The sequence below is a fragment of the Phaethon lepturus genome, unplaced genomic scaffold (genome assembly GCF_000687285.1).
Source record: "Phaethon lepturus isolate BGI_N335 unplaced genomic scaffold, ASM68728v1 scaffold7767, whole genome shotgun sequence".
NCBI classification, from domain to species: domain Eukaryota; kingdom Metazoa; phylum Chordata; class Aves; order Phaethontiformes; family Phaethontidae; genus Phaethon; species Phaethon lepturus.
In genome coordinates this window covers 31,207-50,277 of record NW_010551090.1, presented here as the reverse complement: position 1 = coordinate 50,277, position 19,071 = coordinate 31,207, and the positions used below count along the sequence as shown (strand labels likewise).

Here is a 19,071-nt window from a genome sequence, read left to right as displayed (position 1 = left end):
GATGATGACTCAACAAGATAATATAAATCAGAAAGATTAAATATGTTTGAATCCAAGAGTCCCAAAATTGCTGGGGGGGTGGGGGTGGGGGGTGTGTGCGTGCGTGTGTATGCAACAAACAGGTAATAGCCCCTTTATTCCTAAGACAACAGAGAACAACATTTTTACTTTTAAATAAATTCAAATTCATGTGGGTGTACTCACCTCAGTATTTTGACATGTGTTATTCAACAAAAGCTCTTTAACAAAGCAGTTAAGAGGTCAAGTAAGTGTTATACTTACTGGTAATGTACCCATGACGGACCAAGAGTTTTCTTAAATTGAGTGAGTCCCACAATATCAATGTAAATGAGTTCTACAACTTTATCCCCCTGGGTAGGGCAGCCAGATCTGTTACCTACAACCTTCTTCATAATCCTAAACAAGAAAGAAGGAATATGGAAAAGTATTACTTTCCAAACACTCTGAATAGATGCTGTAATACTATTTATACCAATAATTCCCTTTCCCAAAAAAGCCTTCCTCTTTTCCAAATCAGGAATCATGTAAGAACATGCAAATGCTAAAGATGCTCAGCATTTCTTAAAGAACTGTTTATACATCAGTAAAGTTCTCATCTAACTTAAACAAGAGAATAATATGGTTGGGATGTTTAAAAATAGTGTGCTTCTAAATTATTTAAAATAATTTCTCATTTCTATTGACAGCTTTATAGTATGAGCACTCTGTAAAATGATGGTGCCATGTTTGTTATACAAAAATGAAAGCTATAGAAAAAGGGTTTGTGCTCAAGCATAAAGCAGATGTTTTATGCCTAATGATGAACCAGTACGCAAAGCAAGACAAAGATGAGTGAGGTAGCAATTTGACCTAACATAAGCAATTAACTACATCAAAAATAATGTGTTTAAAGGATTTAAACATTTATTTTGAAATCAGATACTCAATGAAGAATAGCAGAAACTGAAGAAGAGGACATAAAACTCGGTTAGTCTGTAACATTTCCTATTGCAGCTGGTTAAAGCACCTGGAAAGTTAAATAATAAGCTGCTTAGTTTGAATTTTACAACATTCATTTATGAAGTCTCAGGAGCCTGAAGCTACAATGAAAACACATTATCCTTTTCATAGTGCATATACTTAGCTCATGAAAATAATCTTATCGTCTGTTTAGTGAATAATCACTTTAATTTTATGCTTCAAGAAATTATATAGTGCTAATAGAAGCTTCAAGAGTTTACAATTCATTTTTTTTTTGCATTCCAGTTTCAAAAGTGAAAGTAATCTCCTTACTCCTTGAGCTCTGCCAGTGAAGCTGAAATCCTGATGTCATGGCCCAGTAAGTAGAGAGATGTAATTAAATCACTCCACTGGACTAATTCACCAAGTGGGCCACCGCTAAATGCATTTTCTGCAATCTTAAATCCAGATTCTTTTGTCAAAAGCCCCAGATGAACAAGAATCTAGAAAGAGAAGTCGTATGTTAGAGTTATCGACATTAAACGTGCAACTAGCATACCTCACAGCATTTTTTCTTTCTATTAATTCAACTATGGCCAAAAAAAAAAAACCCAACCAAAAAAAATCCAATACTCCCACACCAATCATTTAATTTTGTAATGGATGTCTAGAACAGTAGTTATAAGAATGTTACTGTATTGTTTTGCGCTGTTATATGACACCAGATCAGTAATTAAACAAGCCCCAGAAAGTGGTGTTAACCACAAAATAATCTGTAATTCTGCACATTAACTTATTATTATTGAATAACCACTTATATTCTGAAGTAGGACATACTTGCTTATGCAAGACAGTATAGTTAAGGAAGGGTATGCTGTTGTGAACAAGTGTTAAGAATTTGGAAAGACTGCGTAAGAGTAACAGGGTGCTTTCCCAACCTCTCCTCTCCATTGCCACTGGAGGAGAGTTTTACTCTGTAGTTCACTGAAATCTGTGCTTGTCTTTCTAACGAAGCACAGAGTTGAGTTCCAAACACCTTGCTACACACCTGAACTGTTATTTGAGTGTGGGTATATACAGTGCCAAGCATAAAAACTCCCTAACACCAAATCCCTCTTCCCTTGTTGAAAAGAAGCAACATTCAAAAAACCATTTTGTTCTAATCTCTTGCAGCTCCCAGAACTGAACTGGACATATTGTTGTTTTCTATGACTATGTAAAACACTTCAGTGTCATCAGCTTGCAGTAAATCCACAGTTTCTCCCTTTAGAAACTTCTACATAGTCTAAATTTTATCCAAAATTAAAGAGGTTAGAAAACTTACCCAAAGATTGACTCATGGAAAGTATGTAAAACTATTTATAAGGCAAATATGCATTGTGACATAAAATTCAAACAGCGAAATACTTTTTGAAAAGAGGCACAAGTATAAACACAAGCCTTTTAGACATATTTCCACTTTGAAGTTACTTCTGGAATGAGAAGCTTTAGAAAAGCCTATATGACTGCAAGTGGCAGGAATGAAAATTGTGTTCATTTACCTTTTTTCGTTTTCTCTTCTCCAAATTTTGTTTTTCTGCAAGTGATTTAATTGCTTCAATCCAGGTATCAGCCATTCGTCTGATGCGTAACATCATCCATCTGAATTCCTCATGTCTTGACATCATTTTGTAGAGATTATCAAAGTTGATACGAATTTCAGCCTTCAATTAAAGCATTTTTAAATTTTAAATTTTAAAGAAACCCCAAAACATTAGTTATTCTTCAAACAGTGTACCTTCCAGAAGAGAAAAAACTTTTCAAATGTGAAATCTGTGCCTTACATTCCTCATTTAAAAAAAAAATAGAAAAAAGTTAGAAAAAGTCAAGTTGAGATTTCAGTTCAAATATTTCCTGGTTTCAGCTGGGATAGGGTTACGTTTCTTCATATTAGCTGGTATAGTGAGTGTTGTGGTTTGGATTTAGTATGAGAATAGTGTTGATAACACACTGATGCTTTAGTTGTGGCTACGTAGCGCTTACGCTAGTCAAGCACTGTTCAGCTTCTCGTATCCTGCCAGCGAGAAGTTGGGAGGGGGTATGGCACAGCCAGGACAGCTGACCCAAAGGGATATTCCATACCATATGATGTCATGCTCAGTATTTCAACTGGGGGAGTTGGCTGGGAGCACCACAGCTTGGCGACTGGCTGGGCATCGGTCAGGGGGTAGTGAGCAATTCTATTGTGCATCACTTACTATGTGTATTCTTTTATCATTATTATTTTATCTTCCCTTGCTGTGCTATGAAACTGTCTTTATCTCAACCCACGAGTTTTAGCTTTTTTTTGATTCTCCTCCCCAACCCACTGGAGGGGAGATGGGAAGTGAGCAAGCAGCTGCATGGTGCTTAGTTGCCAACTGGGGCTAAACCATGACAAAAGCTGGTATTTTTAAACAGACTTTTCTAAGCTACATAAATTTATGTTATTTTTATTAGTCGTATTTGGTAGCCCCAGAATATGTTTCCAGTATGTCACAATGTATTTACTTCTGCAATATAAGATTTAGTTTTTTTCATGTCCTTCATAATAGAAGTTAAAGTATCTCTAAAACACAATGTAAAATCAGAACAGTATGCTGAAGATTCGTGTACATCATGAATCTTCCAAATACAAGGCAATCTCCTCTTATACCATCAAGGAAGAAACATTACTAGAGTATAAATTTTAAAGGAAATATTCCTTTTAAAGCTAGACTGTCTAAGAACAATTGGTTTTATAAAATGAGACAGCCTGTATCTAATTTATGTAAGCAATGTTCATATACAGCGCAGCAATTATCTTAAAATACCTAAGTGCTACCTAATTACACTATAAGAGTTTAGAAACAACTCTGTATGCTGTAGGGTTTTTAAAAGAAAAAAATTAGGAGTAATCAAAATGTTACTACAAAACTGATATGCATAAAAGCCTCTTCCATTAAGGCATTTTTATATATAAGGCCCAGATTCATGGGACAATAAAAATGGACAGTTTCACATACAGTCACTTAACAGTGGTGAATAGTCTATGGATTTGCAAGTTTTCTCAGTATCTGTGTACAATATTCCATAAATTTAACACAAAAATGTTTTTAATGGAAATCTACCACCACGACTGCAGCGCAGTACAATGATGGGAGAACCTACACGATGAGCTACATAGATACAGTCAAGGATATTTTCCTTCAGTTTAGAGGAGCTGAGGAATAAATATGGTAAATTCTAGTCTTCTTAACATTTATGTGGCACAAGATTCCAGGATCTTTTGTATGAATCACAATTACTTAATTGTTTCTTGTGTTTTAACATTGTTCTTACCACTGTTTTTTGATCAGTTTCTTCATTAGGATTTTTTGCTCTCCAAGGTAAACGAGGACACCAATTTTCAACCTGTAAAACAATCCCATGAAAATAAATCATTCTATTCTACTTTCATCCTATCTACCATTCTCTCACTGCCTTTATATTACACCTTTCTATGGCTTAAATAAGGCATCAGCTGATTAGTAAGTCAGTGCAAGGCAAAACTGCTTTTTGCAAGAAAAGCTTAAGAAGACCTTTTGCAATTCAATACTATTTTAGCCTTGCAAATTTGTAACCAAAAGTCACATTTAGATATTCATTCATGATAATTAATACAGGAGTTAAAACCCTTTCAAGACAGAGGTCAGCTGTTAAATGCTCTAAATACAGTTTCTCTGAGCAGTTCCTAAATGTTTTCAAAAAACACTAAGTATTTATGCTTCTAGACCTTAAAAAATTACATATTTTGGAACATTTCCCATCTCCCTAAAATATCTTTATAAAAGGGCAAAGCCTGATAAAACCCAAGGATCAAAGTTCTACCTTGTAGCAATCTAGACAAAAAGTTGAAAGAAACATAATACCAAAACCACCCTATTTGAAGAGTATAAGTAACTATATAACTATATAACACAATTATAATGTAAGTAACGACATCCACAAGTACTAATAGCTGTAATTCTTACAGAAACATAATCAGTGCAAATGCAATACTTCTACTATTGTCAACTAGAAAAAAAAAGTACAACAGCTAGTTAGGGAAGAAACAGCAAATGGATATGAGTCACTGAAAACTCCTGTGCTCTTCCCCTAGGGATCTTGCCTGTCTTGTAGAATCTTTACCATTCACGTGCCTTAAGAAATTAGCCCATTCACTTAGGGGAAGAAGGAATCTCACTGTTGGAGGGAAACCCATGAAAGCCAGAACATAACTGTACTGTGAACAGGGAGAAATGCAAAAATTTATAGACCAGCTAAGATACCCTATCACTACTGACTACTTAGGGTTCCTCCAGTAACAGACCTGTTGAAACACAATTTTAGCTTAATCATGCTGCAGTAAGCCTGAAGCATTAGAGATTAAAAGCTTAAGATCACCAAATGATTGCCTAGAAGACGAATCACATGAGAATAAATTAATAGACATCCTAACCTCATTAAAGAAAAGAAATGTATCAAGCTTCGGTTCCTCAGACAAATTATATAGAAGCATTAATTTAAATGCTATGACTTAATCTACTCAATATATTTAATACAACATTTGAAAGCAGTCACTTGATCAACCTCGTCTGAAAACATCTGATTCTTCAGTGGTCTCCAACTCTGGAAATGTACTAGAAACTGCAGCAACTAACAATCCTAACTTCTACTAACGTAAGTTGTGGAATCACTGGTAGAAGAGAGTTGCAAGCTCCGTATTACAAATCATGCACAGTCCCAATCTCCCTTTTTTTTTTTTTTTTTATAGTACAAATAATTTTGAATTATTCCTAGCATTAAAATTGATCTATATTAAGATATGACATTTCAAGGACTACTGTACGTGCCTCTTTCCTGGCTTCACGTATTTCACATCACACCATCAGGCATCCTAAAGGAATTGAAGATTTTTCAGAGCTGCCAAGGACAGTTAGCAGAATGCCTCACTGACTGAAACACAACTCCAGTTCTTTTGTGCTTTTAGAAATATTCCCTCTACTCTGAATTACGTTACAGCAATTCTAACCACAAATAAACACTTAAGGATTAGACTCAAAGTAATATCAGTGTATGCAGTTCGTCTAGCACTTGTTTTTCCTTATTGATATTCAGTCAATTCCTTTTTTCATTGGAAAGAGCAACTCAACTTACCAGAGGATTTTTGAATACACACTCTTCAAAGTATTCTTATTTTTGAGAGTGGTAAGTGCACTGGGAAGAATGCATAGGCATCCTCTTATAGAAAAAGGAAAGATTTCTGCCCATTTTTATAAGCCAATGGCTCACAAAGAGTTGTTATATGGGCAGATAATAATTAACAAGAGCACCGAGAAAGCAAAGATGAAGCAAACAAATCTGTCATACCATGGGAAGGGGAAAGAAGAAAAAACCTTATTAATTTAATGTATTGACTCAAGGGGAAGTGGGGACAGAGAGGCAAAACACTGACAAACTAGCCAAACTAGAAACTTTAATAGTGAATTCCAGGTATTCTTGGGCAAAAAAGATCACGGGTATGCACTGCCCTAAGACGGAAGCAAAACCAGACAAAATGCTAATACAAATGCTGTTGTTCAGAACATGAGTTAATTTTGCAGATAATTAACGAATCAACTGGAATTACTAAGTCATTGTTCCAAGAGAAACTGAAAGGAAAATCAGAATACGACGGCAGCACGCAGAACACTCAAATACCCAACACTGAAGCTCATGCACCAGAAGTCACTCCTGGATCATAGTAGATATTATCAGGTGGATACAGAGCGAAGAAAGCAGAAGTGAAAAACTACAGCAAGGAAGTCTACACAAGTCATAACATTTGTATTTAGAGGTACCTAGTACTCAAGAAATACCACACTTCCAACAAAAACAAAGTTTCAGAGGGAACAGGGATGTTTCTCTCCATCCCCAGTTCTTGCTTCCCTGTTTAGTGAGAGCTACAGATGATGAACAGTCTATATACACTTTGGTAAAAGGGAGAGGGATTTCAACCTATGCAACTACACAAGGTATCTACGACTTCAGAGACAGCCTTTGTAGAGCTGTTGGAAAAGGAAACTATAGACTGACAGGCTGCTTCTACAGAATTAAAAAGCCTGCTGATTCCATGATATTTACGCAAGATATGTAGCAGGCTGCTAAGTTTTTTTTGCTTCTTTCCTCAAAATACACAGCAACAGCATTTTTATATGTATTTCAAGTAAAAAGCTTCCAGTTAACTGTGTTTTGCATTGCACTATGTAAAATTAAGGTCTACAGAGTACAAAGTAAAGACTACTTAAAAGTCCGGTAAAGAAACAGAACTCAATATTTTGTGTCAGAATTAAAAGCAACAGCTTGCACTAACCCAGGTAAGTAGCAAAATGAACTTTTTAGCCCCATGTAACGATACATAGTACAGCAGAATACAGACTATTTCTCCTGCATCATTTCTGAAAGATGTGTAAAAATAATCTAAATAACCGTAATTGTGGGCCTTTTTCAAGACAACCACTTTCTGCTCTTTCATTACTTGGCCTTCCTCTCTTGCCCAGTGTACCAGTATTCAATTCAAACTGAGCACTTAAGCATTTCCTGTCCAGAACATGCGATTTCTCACCTATAAGCCTAGGAACTACTTCTAATTGCAGCTCTTGGCAGGACCTACAGTTTCATGAGAACTTCAGATGACCTAGAAAGTGGGTGGGAGGGTTTTTTTGTTTGTTTGTTTTTTAAAGAACCATGTATTGCCGCTTTGGCTAATCGCTTTAGGGTTTCTCATACAGAACACCACAAGAATGCCTATAACTAAATATGAAACTTATGTGGTTAAGTAATTTTCTTGGTTGCCTTGCATGACCCAAATATGGGTATCTCTAGATGCACTCATCATTTCTGAACAAGTCCTGCAGCTGTTCTTCTCAGATTCAGACTATTAACCACTGCCATGGGAACTTTTTGAAAACAAAGGTGGGTGCTACAGTTATTGAAAAATGCGGGAGGATGCTCATGATCTTTTTCCCAGCAGATACCGGTGAAAACGTAATCCATTTCTCTCAGACTATTTGAAGTAAGATAAGTACAAGTCAGGTTTTGTTTCAGTGAGTACTAACTTCCAACTATAGATATGGGAGAAAGAAAGGTAAGGAATGTCTAGAACTGCTCAGATTAGCTTGAGTGGAGGCCTTAAATCTCCTTCATCTTGTGTGACAAATAAGCACCAAGTGATGCAAGCTCTGCGAAAGCACCTGGTGCCCTGAATTTGCTTTTCTCCCCTTGCTCCCAAACTGCCTAAAGAAAGCCTATCAGCTTTCATTGACACTACCAGGGACGAGACAGATATAGGGCAGGGAATGTAAGGGAAAGAATTAGGGGCTTTGTTATTGTCATGGTTTCAGCTGGGATAGAGTTAATTTTCTTCCCAATAGCTGGCATAGTGCTGTGTTTTGGAATTGGGGTAAAAATAATGTTGATAACACACTGATGTTTTCAGTTGTTGCTGAGCAGTCAAGGACTTTTCCGCTTCGCATGCTCTGCCAGCGGGGGTTAGGAGGTGGATGGGGAGCTGGCGGGGGCACCGCCAGGACCGCCGCACCCGGCCAGCTGACCCTGACCCCGGCTGGCCAGAGGGATGTTCCATACCATATGACGTCATGCTTGGTTTATAAATTGGAGTTGGCCAGGGAGTGGGAATCACTGCTCAGGGACGGGCTACCGATCACTGGGTGGTGAGCAATTGTTGCTTACATTCCTTTATCAGTATTATTATTATTATGATTATTATTATTATTTCCTCTTCCTTTGCTGTTCTATTAAACTGCTTTTATCTCAACCCATGAGTGTGTTTTCCCAATTCTCTCCTCCATCCCACCTGGGGCAGGGAGGTGAGAGAGCAGCTGTGTGGTGCTTTAGCTGGGCTAAACCACAACAGTTTTGCAATACATTTTCTGGAAGCTCCTAATACAGAAGAGGGTGGTGAGGTGGGAGTCAGGGGTGAACCTGCTTTGGTTGATAGGTCCTAACAAAAAAATTTGCAGAAAATGCAACAGCATTAAAGCGTAATTTGTCCTGGACCAGGAATATTTGTCATCAAATAACATGTACAACGGGAAAAAAAAGTGTGAGTGTGTATACATACAAATGTATGCATAGATGTGTATGTATATGATTATAAACAGGAAGATAATACAGCATGTGCTAAGGCTGCAGTATGCAGTTACAAATCTGGTATTGTTCCATTCAAATGCACCTTTACTCTGTCATTGGCAATGATGACAGAAAGGGTTATGATATCACTAAAGCGGGTCTAGATGAAATCTCCATGAGAAATGTACAAATACTTCAGCTTTATATTTGGTTAGGTACAGAATATCCATATGCAACAAGTCCTAAGTTTGAGCAACGGGAAGAAGGGCAGTGGTGTTTGTTTGGATCCTGCTCTTCAACTTGTTTATGTGTTTCATTTAATGATTTAAGACAAAATACAGAAGTTTTGTCTGAAGAAGGAACCTAGACTCCTCTTCCCCCTTTCCAGAACAATGTTCCTCTCACTGGGTTAGCATCAGTTCTTTTGCTAGCTTATTCTCTCCATAGCAACCATTACACTGTCATGCACATGATTAAATAGGAAGAATGTGACATCAGACTACAGATTAGCAGTTAAAGAAGATTGTTGGGAAGCAGCAACTGCAGATTTCAAGACTGACCAGTTTTTGGATGAGTGATAGAAATGCTAAGCTATTATTCAGAACACACTATATTTATCTTTGTACTATCTTATTTTTTTAATAAGATCAGCTCTGCCTCCCGTACCTGGTGTTGAATTCAATGCCAATCAAATGTACTACATAGTCTTCGATCATGCTCAAGAAACTAAGACCACCTGAGAAGTCAAGTGTTCCCTACTTGTTTTTGAATCACAATAGACACAGCACTGTCTAGAGCATATGTAGCTAGCTGCATATGGTTAGGTTGCATGGTAGCTTAGAAGTTCAAAATTTGCTACATTATTCCAGATATTAGTGAACAAGTTGGTGTTCTGAACTGCTCTGGGGAGTGAATGCCTGGGTTCTGCTTAAACTGAACTCGAGAGTTTCTCTAGTCCCTTACCATGGACAATCAGAGTGACTTTATCTTTATGTAGCTTATTGGTGAGTTAACATGAAAAACAAACAAACAAACAAAAACACTAAGAAATTAGGAAAGTATGTGCTATAGAAGTTTTGCAGGTATCTGTTCTAGTAACTCTTCCTCAGAAACACACCAAAACTGAAGGGATGTCAAGACTGCAGCACTTGACTATAGTAGAGAGCAAGTACTTCCAGCACGGTTATAAGAACCTGGCAAATATCTGTAGCACTGGGGTAGTCTGAGCATCTTCCAAACTGAATGAATGTATACTCTGCCAGCGGCTCTCCACATCCAAAATTTCAGGAAGTTCTTTATGCCCCCCGAGTCATAGTGGGAGTTTAGTAAAGCAGAAGATGAAGGGTACTCTCTCTGAACACCTGGGATAATCTTCATTTTGGACTCTTCCAAAGGGCAGGTGCAGCCCATCGACAGGGAAACTAAAGCAACTTTCTTTGCACATCAGGTGCACAGCATTATTGCTTAGCGTAATTCTATCCATGGTGAAGTGCTGCTATCAAGTATCTTATGTCAGTCCCAGAGTGGGAAATAAAAAAAACAACAGTGCTGCAATATCTGCTGAAAGAAGATGCATCTTTAAATTTATGTAATGCAGAAGGCAGACAGAGGACTCGTAACGTTCACATGGAAAATCCATTTGAGAATCTGATGTGAAAGAATGGCTCCCATTGGGAAGGTGAGTTTCTCAACTCCTCTAGAAGCTGTAATATCTATATTTTGGTTAGAATTGCTTTAGTGATAGGTAGTCATTTTGAAGGTGCTACAAAATCTGCAGTGTGCAAGATGACTGCCTGCCTGATTAGTAAGATGGAGGAGTGTACAGGTAACTTTGGATTTGGTTGTTTCCAAAGACAATCCCAAGCATTAGGTACGTGCAGTCCCAGTGACACTGCAACACAAAACTTTATACATAACCATTAATCATCAAATGGTCTCTTATCTAATTTCAGTAATGTGCACTGAATTTGATTCCTCTCTTACATTAGCATCCACATGTTTTCCAGTAAGACAGAAAAATACTAACTGTGGTTTGAAGTGACTAAGGTAGAAAAGATAACTGAGCCCAAATGGCCCAAATCCAGGCCAATACACTAATGGATGATTTGGGAACAAAGTACTGACTATCATTAACATTTTAATTTCTTAGGTACACATGTAAGATGACTAAAGAAGTTCAAGTTTTTGCTGCTTTACATTTCAGACAACAATACTATATTTGTCAATTTTCTGAGTAATTGTGTAGAATTCAAAGAAGCTGGTTTGGTGTTAAATTACAATGAAGAACTGCAAATCATGAACTCACCTCAATGTCAGAAATTAGCTTGCACATGCAGTGGAAGTTGTGGAAGGGGGGACTTGCACACTGCAAACTGCAGTAAACCATCAAAACCACAAGGATTTGGGGTACAAATACGATTTCCAGGTGTTTTCACTAAAATGTGCCTCAGACTACAGCTTGCATTCTGGAAGCAAACCCACATTCAAAATCACCTTCAATTTGTATTTTTCAGCTCCATCTCTCAAAGCAAAAGTAACAGTGTAAAGAAAAATACTACTGCAACCAAACCATGCATTGTGTTTCCATCATGTCTGAAGAACTGAAAACAAGGATTCTCTCTAGTGGCATGCTAGCACATGCACAAAAGCTATAGGAGTCTCAAAGACTGGTCTTTGAAACAGTTTTAGTCTTTTGAAGCATTGGATCCACTTCCAAGGTGGGTACCAAAAATTACACTTGCACCTGAAAGGCGAGCTGGAGACCCAAAGCCTGGGATTTCAGTAAGAATCCACTTTTTTTTTTTTTTTGTTGAGATGGGAAACTGTGTGCAAAATTCATTTTCTAGAAGATATTTTTAAAAGCTTCATTCTTCAGCTGCAAACTGACATTTTGTGGTAAAATTTATTTTTGTACTGTCTCAAAATTCATTTTTTCACATTTCTCCCCAGAGGCAATGCCATCCACGACAATTATAACGCTGCCAGTGACATTACAGTGTTAAACAACTGGCTTTTTCATAACTAAATGCTAAGTTTGAAAGGAAGTAACTCCTCGCTATGGGCGCAAGTTTGTATCACAGTTAAAAGAAAACAAGTCCCAGCTATCCAGAAACTCTAGAGTTAGCTTAACTTGCTTTTCAATTTTTGTTACTTCTAATCCCTGTCTTGCCCTGTTATTTGAGAGAATGTAAGTCTGGTTTTGCTATTCAGGCTATTTCTGTCTCCTCCAGTCTTTCAAAGCCTCTAGCACAATTAGTGTTAGGAGGGCTGCACGCCCTGTTAGGAGGATTGCGTATCATCCACCGGGAGTGATCCACTGCCTGCAGCAAAACAGCAAGATAGAAGTGCAAAAATCCACACAGCTTCATCTGCAAGTCTGTACAGGGAAGAGCTGTAAATGAAAAACATAAGCCTGAATGTGTTGGATTGCTTCTTGCTTTCCTTCTGCTCAAGCAGCCAAGACACCAGAAGTGGAGAAGCGCCGTTCAGCTAGTTGTTCTGATGCTCCTGCAGGAGTGCCATCCAAAGCAAACCAGAGGTGGCAGGACTGCTAATGCTTGCGCTTGTGCAGGCACTGCAGAAGAGAACTTGGGGCAGCCTGGATTTTTGACTGCGCTGTTTCTGTTTTGCAGACACACGTGGTGGAAACATAATGAGGGGACGTAACAGATATTCAAAGACTGGGGTTTAATCCAAGCTTTGTTTCTAAACCTTTTCATAAACTGTGGGCAAGTGACTTTGTGTCTCTGACCTATATTACAAATCAAAATGTAATATTTCAGGCTTCTTTGTTTACAAGTTTAAAACAGCATTACAAAGAGTGCTAGATGAGTGTAACATAGTACCCTAACTGAATTCCTTCAGAAGAAAAAAGCAGACCCTGAAAGAGTATGCCAAACTACAGCCGCTTGTCACACTAAATTGTAGAGGCAATTTTAAGAGCAAAAGTAGAAATATGCACAATTTGATGCCTATTCTGTCCTTTCAAACTGAGATCGTGAATAATTTGATGCATATATTGCCTTTTCAAACAGAGCATGTGTACACAACCATCTTAACCCTATACTGTAACCTTAAAGTAAAAAAGAAAAATCTTAACAGTAATAGCCTTCCAGTACCCTAATGTATTTTAATATTTTAAATCAGCAGTTTTGACTTGAGATCTCTGTAGACACATTTACCATTCAACTGTGCAACTATACTATAAACTGTCAACTCTTCATCACTGTCCACTTTGACAAATTGCTCTTGCAACAGCATTTCCAAGTTATCCTTAGCAGCCAACACACCTCATAAATCCACATCATTGTAGTGTTATTAGAATTTCATTTCATGCTTGCATTCACAAACATTTAAGCTTCCAACCTCTGCTGCTGGGCATTAATCATGGAATTAATCACAGGATTAAGAATGCCAAATTTAAACTCAAGGTTAATAACATGCTCACCCAGTATTAGTTTTACATTCTGTCATGGGAGAACACTTTTAAAAAAAACAAAGTACAAGACCTTTGTCTGAAAATCCCAAATATACACACAGACTAATTGTACTGTTGTTCCATTATGAAATGAGAAGTTGCGCAAATTCAGTCTTGCTGCTTAAAGAAAAATTTCAAATCCCTAGACCCTTGAAAAAACAAGCATTTCACCTCTATAAATCTGCTTGCATTCTGCCATGAGGATGAGCTGAAAGAGCAATTATGAAAAAACTAACAGCATCAACTGAGTTTTCAAAACTGATGATCAGAGAAAACTGTCACAGAAAATACTGTGATTTAACAGAAATACAAAATAATAAGCGTCATTTAAGAATATTACATTCTCACATTCAGTTGGCATGAATCTTAATTTTTAAGATACATCTGCATTAAAAACATGAAGCACCAGCTGGTTGACAGAATACTACTGCACAAACATAACTCTGCTGATGTCAAAACATCACCTTTTAGTACAAACTCAGATCAACTTCAGAGGATTATGAAACTGTATCTCTAGCTTCTATGATAAACAACAGGATAAATAACATAGTCATCCTGTATCTTTCCCTTCCCCAGCTTTATAGCTCATAAATAAACCAACGCTTGGTAATAGCAATGGAATGAGTCAAATTTTTTATTTAACCCAGCCTTTTTTATTTCTTCAGATATATGTTTTGAATGTGCATTTAAACTAAAACTGCTGCGTCAAGAAACGTCCCCAAAAGTTCAATGACAGTCAACTGAGTAAATTAACAGAAACTGCTTTCATTACAATTGAGTTACTTATATAATACTGTTTTAATCTCAGATACATAATTTTAAAATCCTGCCCCTCCCAATTCTGCAGTAGCTACAAAATTAATATTGGTTTGCAATTCTGCAGCCACATTGGCTCTTGCAGTTCTTTACAAGCAGTAAGCCTCTAGACATCAACACTACTTCCAAGATCAATTGCCATAAGTTATCAAAAAATTTTCTAAGAAGAAAGAAGAGGTCAAGTGATCAAATACAGCTGACTTTCTGGCACACACACTACAAGCCAGTAATATAGTTCATAATAATTGATTGACAAAATTCATTCTTGGAAAACAAGTATTACTCAGGAAACAGGAAATCTGTACAAAAAGCACCAAGGCAAGCACCTTATTCAGCTGTGTACAAAACCGGGCCTTTTGTTCTGACAGGTACCAAAAGCTTTAGCCAATATATCTGCAACTTCACTCAAAAACATGACTTTTAGGTTTATTTGTTTTCTATTAACAGATTGCAATTCATGAAGAGCCTCCAAGTAGGAAGTGGCCATGCTGCTTAGGGCGATGTACCATCTAGTTTCACTTTCCAAGTTTTACATTCCAAATGCCTCCCTATTACTACCTCAGGAGCTACACAAAAAGCAACAGAAAGTGTTCAGAGGCAAGGATCTATGACAGAGCTTCATAATTCAGTTTAACAGGATACCTTGTGTGGACTCCCTGGAGAGTTGCTGCTTACATCACTTCAATTATAAACATTAGAATTCTCTAGGCTGGAAACACCTGTAGGACTTATGAATAACAGCAACACACTTCATAATAATTCTGTTCTAGTAGCTTTTTTGTCTGTATGGAATTTTTCTGAAGTTATGATTTCTTTTGAGAAAAGTTTGCAACAGTTACCAAAACTATGGAGACACTGTGATGTTCCCCTTCTACAGAGTAAAAGATTACTGACCTCACTGAGGTAAATAAAAAAGGAGCATGTGGACCCATCTACACCATAACTTGCATAACAGGGATCTGATCGCCACATATCTTTCATCCACTGTAACAGAACGAAAAACAGTCTGTTAGGTTTAAGTACCATGTAATAGCTCTATACTATTTCACACTGAACCGAGGAATAACGGGGGAAAGCTGCAAGAGACTATATCCAACCAGATAAAAACAATAAATTACAAAAAAGGAATTTTATTAATATTTTGCAGCATACTGCATCTCTGCATTCAGCTATGTTGGGGAAGTAACTATATACCAGATGTGAGCACAGTTTATACAAACTGGTAACCAGGCAAGCAGAGACAAATATCAAAAGGAGAATATAATCAAGATCCAGACATACGGGTGTGGCTGGCCTTGACTGCATTGCCCCCCCTTATTACACTTGCTCTGAAATTTAACAGATCATTTCAGTTACCAAGATTGAAATCTGCCTGATTCTGCCAAGAATCTGACATTTCTGCAGAAGCAAGTAATTAATTTAAATTCAAATAATGTATTACATAGTCACTATGCAGCCAGTTTGTCAAAATGGATCAAAACACAGATGAGATTTTTTAAAGAATAGTACTAGGAATTTTATTTAGAGAAAAAAGGCAACATAATTTCACATATACTTTGGCAGTTATTTGTTCTCACTTTCAGAAATAAATTGTACTACTTGATACTGATATTTAAGTGTCCAGCAATTTTACTGTTGTCCCCCACTACTAAAACAGTATCTTTATATTTGAAAGGTATCTTGGGGGAAAAAAAAAAAAAGACGACCTCTGAGTCTGCAACTTTTGATTTCTGGGTTGGTGGTTCTTTTTTGTTTCCCTTCCAACTGAAGTCTGATGACTTTCAGTATTTGGCCTTTCCAATGGCTTTATTAGTAAAATATGGGATTTATGTAGACAGCTGTGAACCCCAAAGCTCTGGTTGCACACTTAGTGCAACGTCTAGCTTGTGAGCAGAAGAGGCCGAATGCTTTTAACAGAAAAGTGGAAGGGAGGAACCGGGCAGAGCTGTTGGCAAAGAGGGGAAAGAACTGTAAACAAATGTCTTGCTGAAACGCCAAAAGGACTGGAGTGAGGTACACACAGAACCCCAGTCCTGGGGTAGGGGAATGCCAAATGACTCATAATGGGGAAGAAAAACAGGGCTTTTAAAAAGGAGAAGAAAGTTTCTGAATAACAGGACAGCGTTCTAATAACAAGGCATTTTATTAAATAATATAGCATTTTAATATAATATGGCATTTTACGCCTGTCTTAATAGTATGCCACTATTTCTCTGCAGCAGTAGTATTAAAAGCCTGAGGTGGGCAGTGCTGTAGTGACACGCACTCCTAAATATCCTTTTTTCCTTTTTGACCCATTTATGCCACTGTCTGAGTAGTGGCCTCTTGCAACATTCAGTTTTCAAAAGAACACACATAGTAAGATTAAAAACAGATCAGTTACCTTTATTTTCCCTTCACAGTGAGGAAAACCATCCATAGGAGGCAATTCACACTGTTCTTGGGCTCCATTTATGAGATCTAGAGAGAAAGATAGACCGTAACTGAATTTCATTTTACAGTTCTGACAATGCCAAACGAATCCTTCCTTTTATTTTCATGACCCCACAATCCAGACTGACTGAAGAGTTCCAACGTGTAATATTTGTTATAGCATTAAAACTCAGCGTGCTCTTTTTTGACGATAGAAGAAAATGGTTGCATAGATTTCAACTCTGACTTCCAGTAAAAGTGCTGAATTACAAAAATGGGTCTATGAAGACTTAAAAACTAAACTAATCCATACTGAAACTAATAAAAAGCAAAATATCTTCCTAAACAAAGGGTGTTTAAAACTACTAAATTGCAACAATTCGTTTCTGATTCTCAAACATTTGTAAGATGTATATTGCTCTTAAATATTAAAACTAGATTTTCAAGCTCTGTTACCACTTTATCAAATACCCATGATCCACAACTTGGCATCAGAAATACGACCCAATTAATAAATGTTGCAATATGATCTAAATTTACAAGTGAGTAGCACTATGTCACATCTAATGAGAAAAATTTCCCATGGTCTCCCAAGATTTTTTTTCTTTTTTGCCTATTTTAATATTTTGTGATTCTATTTTTTTGCAACACATTAAAGAGTATAATACAGACAAACACTTCCAGCCCATGAGCCAAGGAAAAAAGAAGCAGTTTTCAAGGACATTACCACATCAACTCCAGGATGGGACTTTCTTCTAAGAACTTAGAAGGCCTTTAAGGCAAGAAAAATTATTAACAGGGTGGAGAGATTCTTGCCAAAGGCAGTGGAGGATAAGGTTTTCAAATTAGGTAGTTCATCCCAGAGTTATCTAAATTATACCTGCATCATTTCTGGCTTTTCCCATGGGCAGGAATAAAGATCATTAAAGCCAGCCAGCCAGCCACCAACCTAGGAACACTTCATGCTATGGCAGATATAGCGCATGATTTCACCCAGAATATGCTAATCGGAGATGTCAGAAAAAAAAAAACCCAGGCTGCAGCACTAGAATAGAGTAGGGACAAGATCAGTGGATAAAAGTTAGGACACTGTATTATATACAAATCCATCTCCTAATGTACCTGAATATTCCCCCCCCCAATAGTTTCTTTTAAAGATAAAAACTCAAAATGTGAACAAAGCATTGCAAAATGGAATGCATGGGGAAAGAAAATCATGCCAGGAAGACACTTATTTGGCAGTCTCTGCAGCAGCAGTAATTTGACAAACTGAGCAGTACTGCCACTGACAATAACACCGAAGGAAAGTCATTTTAAAGATGAATTTGTAATTTCAAATCAACATGCACTTTCAAAATATTCTCCCTTATCTTCTTATCCTTATAGGATTCTTGCACACTAGACCACAGATGTCTACGGCTCTGATTTCTGCTCCAAGTAAGAACACAGAGAACATGCATAGAGATATCAAGAATTTAAAAGTATGTTTTAAATTCAGTCAGTACAGCTAGATAAAAATGGCACTTTTTGTTTTACTACAGTTCAGGAATCAGACTTGAATCCTGATTAAATCAGTGCTTGAGATCAGAAAGTAACAAACCTACCTTAAACCTTAAAGAGTCATGGTTAAAATTATAGCAATTTTCAGTAATCAATATAATGCCATTAGAAGAGTTTTATGGTCTAAACTGTGGGCTTTTTTTTTTTTTAATACAAACTCATAAGCCTGAATACAAAGTAAGTACAGAGCTTTTCATAAGGCATGTCAAATTCAGATCTTCCTAAAATATAAAAGAGATCTGAAATCTATGATGTAACATGAGAGATGCAGTTTAGCCTCAGGGGAAGTTCAACTTTCAGCATCATACAGAACTTAGAGTTGAAAATTCTGAATGTCTGGGCAATTCTATTCAGTCAAACAAGTTTTCTTATCAATTTTAGTTGCATTTGGACAAGTTATACTTGCCATGCCCCCCACTCCCCCCTTAGCTACTATATATAGAACGAACCAACCGTAATTAGCAACTTTCAGAAAGGTAAGAGACAACTATTAAACCCTTAAACAGAAGGTATTATTAATGGTATTCAACATGCATTTCCACATACCTTTTCTGCTGCAACAGTGCTTTCTTAAGCGGTATCCTTCCTCAGCTGCTACCCACCCCTCACCATGACAGCATTACCATTCACTTGACTCTTGGCTGGATCACTGATATGGTATCAGTTAAAAATAGTTCTTGCCCAAAAGTATTACTTGA

At 37.2% G+C, this 19,071-nt stretch overlaps 1 protein-coding gene across 1 annotated transcript in view; it reads right to left on the bottom strand.

The window, feature by feature from the left end:
• MGAT5 (mannosyl (alpha-1,6-)-glycoprotein beta-1,6-N-acetyl-glucosaminyltransferase) overlaps positions 1 to 19,071 on the bottom strand; it is a gene marked incomplete at its 3' end in the record, with an annotated part of 67,556 nt that overhangs the window by 30,443 nt on the left and 18,042 nt on the right. Inside the window, exons 3-8 of the mRNA XM_010290769.1 lie at positions 16,785 to 16,861; positions 15,296 to 15,385; positions 4,300 to 4,371; positions 2,502 to 2,663; positions 1,294 to 1,463; positions 283 to 417 (exon numbers count right to left, since the gene is read on the bottom strand). Coding sequence (XP_010289071.1) covers positions 283 to 417; positions 1,294 to 1,463; positions 2,502 to 2,663; positions 4,300 to 4,371; positions 15,296 to 15,385; positions 16,785 to 16,861 — 706 coding nt within the window. The remainder of the gene's footprint in view (positions 1 to 282; positions 418 to 1,293; positions 1,464 to 2,501; positions 2,664 to 4,299; positions 4,372 to 15,295; positions 15,386 to 16,784; positions 16,862 to 19,071) is intronic.